This window comes from Anarrhichthys ocellatus, unplaced genomic scaffold (assembly GCF_004355925.1).
Source record: "Anarrhichthys ocellatus isolate YVR2014 unplaced genomic scaffold, GSC_Weel_1.0 scaffold2, whole genome shotgun sequence".
Classification (NCBI taxonomy): domain Eukaryota; kingdom Metazoa; phylum Chordata; class Actinopteri; order Perciformes; family Anarhichadidae; genus Anarrhichthys; species Anarrhichthys ocellatus.
The window spans coordinates 6887299-6896205 of NW_022280032.1; the positions used below are offsets into that span (position 1 = coordinate 6887299).

Here is an 8907-nt window from a genome sequence, read left to right on the forward strand (position 1 = left end):
CTACATTCAAGGTCCTTTTAGTCTCACTGGCCACTCCCACCTCATGGTATCACAGCAACGGAGCTCTGAGCCCTCTCCTGATTGGTCCATATCCAAGAATCCGAGAATCCGCCATATTCAAACTTCCGCCGTGGTGTGTGCGCTCTGTTGTCATCGATCTTCTGCCTTCTTTGTACACATCGGGCCAGTTTTCATGGGTCTGGACTGTGTATTTTGTTCGCAACGCCGTTAATACGTCTCGATACAACCGATCTAAAAACGAAGCCTCCTGTAAAATGGAAGAAAATGAAAACGTTGGAGGAAGAAGGGGGGGAAAGAAGAAGCAGAAACTCCGCAGGATGTCATCGAGGACGTCCACCACCATTGTGATAAGCGCGGCGGAGCCGTCTCCTCAAACACTCCGCAAAAACAAGAAGTACGTAGATCAGGCCAGATACATGTGATATCGTTATATGTAATTCATTATTTATGTATGTATTTATTCTGGAGCTCTGATTGTTACGTAATAGGACTTCAGCACATTGTGAGCTAACGTTGGTTAGCCGACATGTGAAGGGAAGGGCTGTTATTGTAACCGGCCATGATGCCTTCAAGTGCACCTCGGATACTTAAGCTGCGTGTGGTGGCACTAAATATGCAGTGTGGTGGCACTAAATGTGAGTTATAACACAATGAACGACTGTTTTTAGCGGTCTACAAAATCCACATCATGCAATCTGCTGGTTAACTGATGAATACAAACTACAGTTATAACTAAGAATGGAAATATGATCAATTATGGCTGCAACTGATTATTATTTGTATTATTGATTCATCTGTGGATTAATAAAGTAGAAAAAATGTCCATCATGACTTCTGAAATCCCCAAAAAGGTGTCTTTGTAATGCTTGTATCTTTTGACCAAACAAAATCTAAAACTCAATGATATTCAATTGACTATGATGTGAAAAAAGACACAATTTAAAAGCTGCAACCAGCAAATGCTGAATTGTAAATGTGGCATTCTTGCATGATACATTGCTTGATTACAAGTCACTTTTCTGTTGGCTTATTTTTTCAGCACTGTAATCAACGGCAGAGTAAGTTAGATGCATCAATATCAGATATAATTTCCTCAGTTTGGTTTTGTTTACACTGCTGATACTGGGAAACGGTGGAGTTGGTATTTCCATGATTTCTCTGCCTGTATTATATGTATGTCACGGTAGAAACAGTTGCCAGACGTGTGTGCATAGTTAAACCTGGACTGCACCTTTGTTTGTTCTTCGATACTGCAGATAGGGTTGAGGAAATACTCAAATACAAATAATTTTTTAACTTGCATGATTATTAGCTTGTAATTAATACTCTGCCTACACATTTATCATGATTTTTGCAGACGGCTTGCAGATGAATGCAACTTCACCAATTATTTTTCATCACTTTCCTCTGATCTTTCACTCTCCACTCATATTTCCGTTATTTCCAACATGACAACAGTACGTTTTATAGCAGTGTGTTCAGCTGACTTTGGCCTTGACAGCACCCTCAGGGTGTCATCAGAAGAAGACATTGTAACTCTCTGTATCTGCATTGTTTTGTGTCCATAACTGACTTTTTTCCTGCAGCAGCAGAGAGCCGTCCAGCTCCTTATATGGTTCTATCAACGTCCCTCAGTCGTCATCCACAGCGTTTGACATAATTGAAACATAAAAGTGACTGAAGCAAAAATGGCACACAAAAGGAAAAAGGCATTCATCATGTTAACAAAGCTGAAATGCTCTTTAGTCGTGTTTGTATGCCTTGATTTGCTGTTTGTGGTGTATTTACGCAGCTATGTCTGCACGTATGATCAGATTCCGTATGTCTTTTCATCAATAGAAGACAAAAAATAACATCCTCAGCAGAGTAGTAGTCAGTCTCTCTGCAATGAAGTCGATATAACCTTGTTGTCATTGTGTTTGACCGACGCTTATTTGTCGCATTTCCTGCAGACCTCCTCTGCAGAGAGGCAGCTCCTTCACCTTTCTCACTCCTGGAACTCCGTGGGATTTCAGTCTCGTGAGTTGATGTTGAAAGCACAACACCATCATGTTAGATTGCAGTGTTCACATCCACGCACATATGATCTGTTAAAGCCATACGTGACTGTTTATTCAGGATAATATTTCTGGGCTGCGATCCTAACATTTAAATGTTGTTACAGACTTGTAAAAGTAACCAGTTTGTATTCTTGTGTTGCTACAGAAGAGAAAGCGCAAAGAGAAGGAGGATGACACAGTCAGTCTGTCCAGCTTCGACCTCAAGGTGAGAGTCAAGGCAGCAAGTCTAGTGTTGCACCCGCGAACGTGTCCTCACAACAAACTTTAATCCCTCTGCATGACTCAGGTACTCACCACAGACAGCCATGAGTGTGCTTGTGTGTTATGAGCTCAGGATAATCCCAATACGCCTTTCACTGGCACAAGTGTCTGTCTGAGGAGAGGATAATGGTGACAGCAAATCCTATCCTTGTCCCTCAGTATTATCACAGTCTCTTGGCTCTGCCAAAGTGGTTTAATACCTTTTTCTAAACAACATCAACAACTTTCATGTCCATTTTAATACCGTGACATTAAGCTTGCATAAAAGTCAGCTGTGGTGTTTGAGAGTGAAATAAAACTTGAGTATTTCCTGATTTAGAGTTGTTTCTATGTGAAACAAAAGCAGTGCTTTATAATAAGCAAATACATATTTGTAAGTAATAAAGGGAATATCTGTCATCTAATTTCTGCAACTGCAGAACAGCCTTTTTTTAATCAGGCTTTGAACAAAATTAGTAATAAAAGGTTTTATTCCCAATGTGTGATTGACAGCCTTGTATTTAACAATGCCTTAGTATTCAATACTACAATCTACACATCAATACAATCAACTGAATATCAAAAACTCAATACAATTTATTTCCTTGATTCCCAGGAACCCAGTAACAAGCGTGTCCGACCGCTGGCTAAAGTTTCATCCCTCGTCAACTTGCTATCTCCTGCAAAGAATGGAGCAGTGCGGCGCTTTGGTCAGACCATCCAGGTACATGCCAAACTCTAGTGGCACTCCCTCTACAAATTTACATGGTAGAACATTGAAATTAGTAAAATTTGCATTTGACTGTAAAATCTTTTTTTTTTTTTTTTTTCTCTCTCTCTCTCTCTAGTCAATGTCATTACGTGGGGACAACAAGTCACCGGGGATGTCCCTCAAAGCTAGCAGCAAGGCAGCAGGTCCCACTCCCACCAAACGCAGAAACAGCACGCTGTGGTCAGAGACACTGGATGTCCATCAGAAGAGCACGTTCTCCACCAAAGAGATCAAGAGACAAGAGGTTCTGCAGTTCAGTCTTTTTTAAAGTTTACAGCACAGTCACCTTAAAAGCATGGAGGGCAGAAAAAAAATAACTTCTCCTGCTGCGGTTTCTGTTTCTTCTTCAGGCAATTCATGAGCTTTACAGGGGAGAGCAGGATCTCATAGAGGATCTCCAACTTGCACGAAAGGTTAGAAAAGCCTTATTTAATGTTGTACAAATACATAAAAACATGCTCCCTTTTTTGTGCTCACAATGCTGCTTTTCTTCACAATCAGGCATACCATGATCCGATGCTAAAACTCTCCATCATGACAGAGGAGGAACTGGCTCACATATTCGGGGACCTGGATGCATACATCCCCTTACATGAGGGTAAATTACCAACAAATATTCTTGGATTTAAACTGCTTGACAGTTTACTTTTGGTTTCATTGGACAACATGTCCATAATAACCTTTCGGCATATAATTGTGGTCTGGCAGAAATCTAGACTTCTGCACCTCCGCTTGGCTCTGCTTTCTTGGGTTAGAAAATCTATCGTGTGACCAGAGACTTTGGCCTATCACAGGTCATTTCAGAGAGAAGACGTTCCTATTGGCTGTTCTACAAATGCAGATGTGCGTGCACGTCCCTTCGGTGAAAGCCTATAATTCAATGGCGGAATATCCTGCCGGAAAAGTTGCTATACCAGCAGTGGGAAAACAAATTGGAGAGAAATTGTTGCTACGGTTAGCAGAAAGCTAAACTATCAGCAACATTTTCTCTCCATCCCTCTAATAGTTTTGCCTCTTGCGCAAGGCAATTTTGCCCAATGATGCCAAAAATAAACTGCCTACCCAAGCTTTAAATGACGCTTGAAGCATTTCTGACTATGTGTGTGCTTTTTTTAATAATCTGCAGACTTACTGATGAAACTGACGGTGGGAACTGGCCCCGATGGAACAGTAGCTCAGATTGGACGGATCGTTATTGACTGGGTGTGTGTTGATGTTCACCTGACACACATTAGCTTCAGATACGATACATTTCAACATGCAAAAAGATTGTAACTTTTCTTATATCTTTTCAGCTGCCTGGTCTGAACGCTTACAAAGGCTATTGTAGCAACCAGCTCGCGGCCAAAGCCCTGCTGGACCAGAAAAAGCAGGACAGGCGGGTCCAGGACTTCCTGCAGCGCTGCCTGGAGTCGCCCTTCAGCAGGAAGCTGGATCTTTGGAGCTTCCTAGACATCCCTCGATCGCGTCTGGTGAAATACCCACTGCTGCTGCGAGAGATCCTCAGACACACTGCTCCTGATCACCCAGACGTACCCAGTCTGGAGAGAGCTGTACGTTATTCAAATGACATGCCTTTGCAGTCACAGACAGTGTTCCTTATATTTAGCTGCTATATCTGATAAATAACATATTCCGCTATTATTTCACTGATTATGTAGTCTTGTGTGTTTTACCAAATAACCAACTGATCGGCCTTTCTTTATTTGTGCAGATCACTATAATCCAGGAGATTCTGTCTGATATCAATGTGAGAAAAGGGGAGTCTGAGTGTCAGTATTATATAGACAAACTGGAGTATCTGGATGATAAGCAGCGGGACCCTCTCATAGACAACTGTAAGACCCTACTTTGTCACGGCGAGCTGCGGAACAAAAGTGGCTCGGTGAGAATTAGGATTACTCTCCTTATTATGACCATCCACATACATTTTGTCTGTGTTGTATCATTTTATATTAATGTGTTTCTTCGCAGAGGCTGCATGTGTTCCTCTTCTGTGAGCTGTTGGTTCTGACCCGACCGGTGACCCGGAATGAGAGGAGCTGCTTCCAGGTGTATCGACAACCCATCCCAGTTCTGGATTTGGGTCTAGAGGACCTGCAGGATGGAGAGATCCGCATGGGGGGCTCCTTCAGAGGGGCTTTCACCAATGGAGAGAAAGGTGGGTTGAGTTGAGTTGAGCTCCACCAGCTGGCGGTTTGTGGCCGAGGCATGTTGTCTCATCTATTAAAGTGTTTGATCGTTTCATTTATCCAGCAAAGATTCTCAACTTTTGTGATTTCAGGCTCTCGGATGTGAAGATTTGGTGCTTTTCTCTTTGATATCATTGATAATTTGAAAAGTTTTGGACAGTTGGTCAGACAGAGCAAATTGGAGACTTTGGCTTTGTCGCTCAGTGGACTATCTCTTTTCTTTCTGCGTCCCTCCAGCTAAGAACGCTTTCCGTGTGAGCTCTCTGGATCCCTCCCACGGCCAGTCCCACACCCTGCATGTCAACGATGTCTACCACAAGCAGCAGTGGCTCAACTGTCTACGCACCGCCATGGCCCAACAACAGGGGGCTCCACCCAGAGTTCAGCAGGGAGAAGCTGTCAGAGCCAAGCGTCGCTCCTCCACCATCTCAGTCACCACCTCTGACGAGGAGACGGACGAGAACTGCCCGCCTGTCTGTGGCCCTAAACTCAGGCCTCAGACGCTCTCCAAAACCAGACTGGACCAGAAGTTACAAGGCTCACTAAAGAGGAAGGAAACTGGAGTGTAGACATTTAACCCGGCAGCAGGTTCCTCTTAGACAGACACATTTAGGCAACAAGTGTCTGTCAGTGAATTTTCATGCAACCACTGTTTTTCTGCTTTTACTTCATCACTGTAGCTGCACTGAAAGTCTTTCTAATCAATTCCATCCAAATGTATTGTCAAATTTTAGTCTTTACAAAGTGTAATTAGTTTACAACAAAAAAAAACAATGTGTCAGTGTTACTGAAATGTGTGTTTATACCTGCTAATTGTGTGTGGAATTAGGGTTTTATGTGTACTTACATTTAAACAGCTTTATACCACTTGTAGCTCTTCAAATGTAGTTTCAACATTCCTTCTGGTGTCAACACTTATCTTTTTTTTTGCTGCAATCAAAATGTCAATTAATCTATATTAAAGATGTATGTAGTTGTAAGTGCTATCGGTGTCAAGCGATCAAGGAACTAAGACACTGGTGGTCTGAGCTGTTAGTGCAGGAAGACTTTGGGTGACAGAAGTCTAGGTTTTTGAGATGAGATACAAGATAATGAGCAGAATTAAAAAGCACACCGATCACGAATATGATGAAGAAAAAATTTCTTGGGCAATCTAGATGTATTTCAGAGAAAAGTTGTTAAATGGAAAAAGATAAAACATTTAGTTTGTACTTTTAAAAGACTCCCAATAGACTGAGATATTCCGTGTTCAAAATCAAATACATTTTTACTTTTAGTTCGTACTGCAGCTGCCCTTACAAAGACGCACTGTTGCAAGAGTATGCACTCAGTTGGGACATACCGTTTCATCATAACATTGCACCTTGAACTTTTACCTTCTTGCTCATATATCATCTGTGCAGAAGATCGTGGGTCAGAATAACCAGAAAAGCTGGCTTGCCTATGTGCAAAATGTGACCAGATTCAGTCAGACATCCTGGTATTTTTGGCATACTGCATTTGACGTCCTATGTATTGGGTCATGCTAGATCTTTTTCTGGCATACTAAATAGTGTGGTAGTATGGGTATTATGGGGGTACAAACATCCTCTCAGTTGTACTTTGACTCCTCAGTCGCTTTACTGTTGGCAGAGCTGTTCAACAGTGTGTCGCAACATTTTGTCCAGTAAACGGAAGCTGAAAAAAAAACTTAAGTGTGCTCCTCCTTTTCTCTTAATGTCTTGAAATCCTACATATCCGTTATGTAGTTCTGTTCATTTTTAATTTCAGAATACCGTTGTAAAGGCCATTTGATATATCTAGAAACATTAAAAACCCATTTAAAAAAAACAACCTCTTACTTATTTAACCTTTAAATATTTGCAAAAATAGGTTTAAGCAGTGGCGGGCTGTGCATTTTATACCTGGGCCTTCTGTGCTGTCCTACTGAGCTATGGTTATTTGTTTCTATTGGTGTGATGATACACGTAACAGACAATGGGATGTGTGACCTTTTGAACCCGGAACAACAACAAAAAACAGCTGGGGCCGGCCGGCGTTCTGCGTTCGGCATTCGCCAGCCGAGAAATAGAGACTGAAGCTTTATTATTATTAAATTATAAAATAGCTATAACTTTGTGATTCTGTTTAGGCCAGCAGAGAAGGCTTAGCTGGCCCTGACGGCCCACCACTGGGTTTAAGTAAACTACATCTGAACGTCTTGTTTTTTAGTTTCTACTCGCTGTAAAGCAGTGATTATCAACGTTGGATGTGTCAAGAGTGACATAAGAAAAGGAGATCTACTTTATCACACATGACTTAAGACTTGTTGATGAAAAGAAATACAGCATGTGTTCAAAATCCATACTGACAAACAAAATGGCTGCAGAGTTTCATGAAGATAATTAAAAGCAGGTTAGGAGCTGAACCTGGAAGTGCTCAAAGAGGAACTAACTCTTGAATTAATTCTGTGCTAGAAGACAAACCTCAAATTCTCGAGTGTGAACAGCTCTCAGAGGTAAAGAGATGGATAATTATATTCATCTTGTTCACCAGACTGCATTTGGAGGTGCAGGTGTCTGGAGAAAGATCAGGGTCATGAAGTTAAACTAACATGTCCACAGCAACCTGTGCATTTCAACGTTTCCTTGTACATGAGTTACCTGGCTGTTGCATTTTCCTACTCCCCCTTCTTCTTTTTCTTCCTGGTGCCTGCTGGTCCTGCCACAACCCCAGCTGCACACCACACTTACCATTTGACTGAAAGGGCCTCTTCCACATTGTCAGCTGCTGAACCTGCAGTATTTATAGCGCATTGTGAGCCACCAACAATAACAGCTTCTCAACAACCTTGCTGATAAGATAGCGTGTTCCTCAAAAATGTATTTTCTGCTAAAGTAAGACGCTGTTGGATGAACAATGTACTGCTGCCGAATGCAGTCTTTGAGAGTTTAAAAGGTATCACTTCATGTAAAAAAACACCTGGCATCCTTTTGCCATTGTCCCTGATTATTATTTTTGTAAGCTTTAGCTCAGTGGTTCCCCAAGGACAATATCTCGTACTGTCCTGATGTGTCTCTTACAAACCTAACACCTTCCTAGATGGGATCAGTGGAGACAGCTGGGGGTTGAGGTAGGATCAAATAACAAGCTCAGGAATCTGAAAGTTTTTAGGATTTTCAACGCCTCCACCGAATGTGGCTGTCTTTCTTTTTTACCAAATTACGTGAATTCATCACTGTTTGTTTAAAGCATCTTCATCAGATACACATTTAACTTGTGGCCTGCATGACAATTCAAGAAATATTTCATACCTAGTTTAGCTCCTTTCTATTCTATTTTACCACACTGTTTTTATAAATATCTCTATTTGTTGGCTTCTCTGCTTTCTAGATAATTTGCATCAAGTCGTGCCCTGAAAGCAACATGTCCTCATTCCTTATATTAAGGGACTTCATCCATAAAACCAAAATGAAAAGCCGGAAGTTATATCGTGAGTAGGAACTAGTGTTACAGGTTGTTGTGGTTAGCTCGGTTTAACAGGAGGTAACACCGAGCTAATACTGTTAGCAGCAGTCTTGCGGTCGTGATGTTATCTTGACGTTAAATTATTAGGTTTAACGCCTGTAACCTCGTATTATTC

The 8907-nt window shown here is 41.6% G+C and overlaps 1 protein-coding gene across 1 annotated transcript; it reads left to right on the top strand.

Annotated features, from left to right (window-relative positions):
• Positions 1-117: 117 nt before the first annotated feature.
• Positions 118-7115, top strand: LOC116392291 (neuroepithelial cell-transforming gene 1 protein-like). Its single transcript, XM_031863612.1, has 12 exons — positions 118-415; positions 1974-2040; positions 2227-2286; positions 2938-3045; positions 3170-3337; positions 3444-3506; positions 3595-3691; positions 4220-4296; positions 4389-4646; positions 4808-4978; positions 5068-5254; positions 5523-7115. Exons 1-12 carry the CDS (start codon positions 276-278, stop codon positions 5852-5854), a joined length of 1728 nt encoding a protein of 575 aa, XP_031719472.1. The 5' UTR covers positions 118-275; the 3' UTR covers positions 5855-7115.
• Positions 7116-8907: the final 1792 nt, after the last annotated feature.

What these genes read in the sequence shown, in the direction of transcription:
- LOC116392291 (XM_031863612.1), top strand. Translation starts at nt 276, where the DNA reads ATGGAAGAAAATGAAAACGTTGGAGGAAGAAGGGGGGGAAAGAAGAAG. An exon ending in TGTCCAGCTTCGACCTCAAG is followed by an intron (nt 2,287 to 2,937) that starts GTGAGAGTCAAG and finishes CTTGATTCCCAG; the next exon opens with GAACCCAGTAACAAGCGTGT. An exon ending in TACCCAGTCTGGAGAGAGCT is followed by an intron (nt 4,647 to 4,807) that starts GTACGTTATTCA and finishes TTATTTGTGCAG; the next exon opens with ATCACTATAATCCAGGAGAT.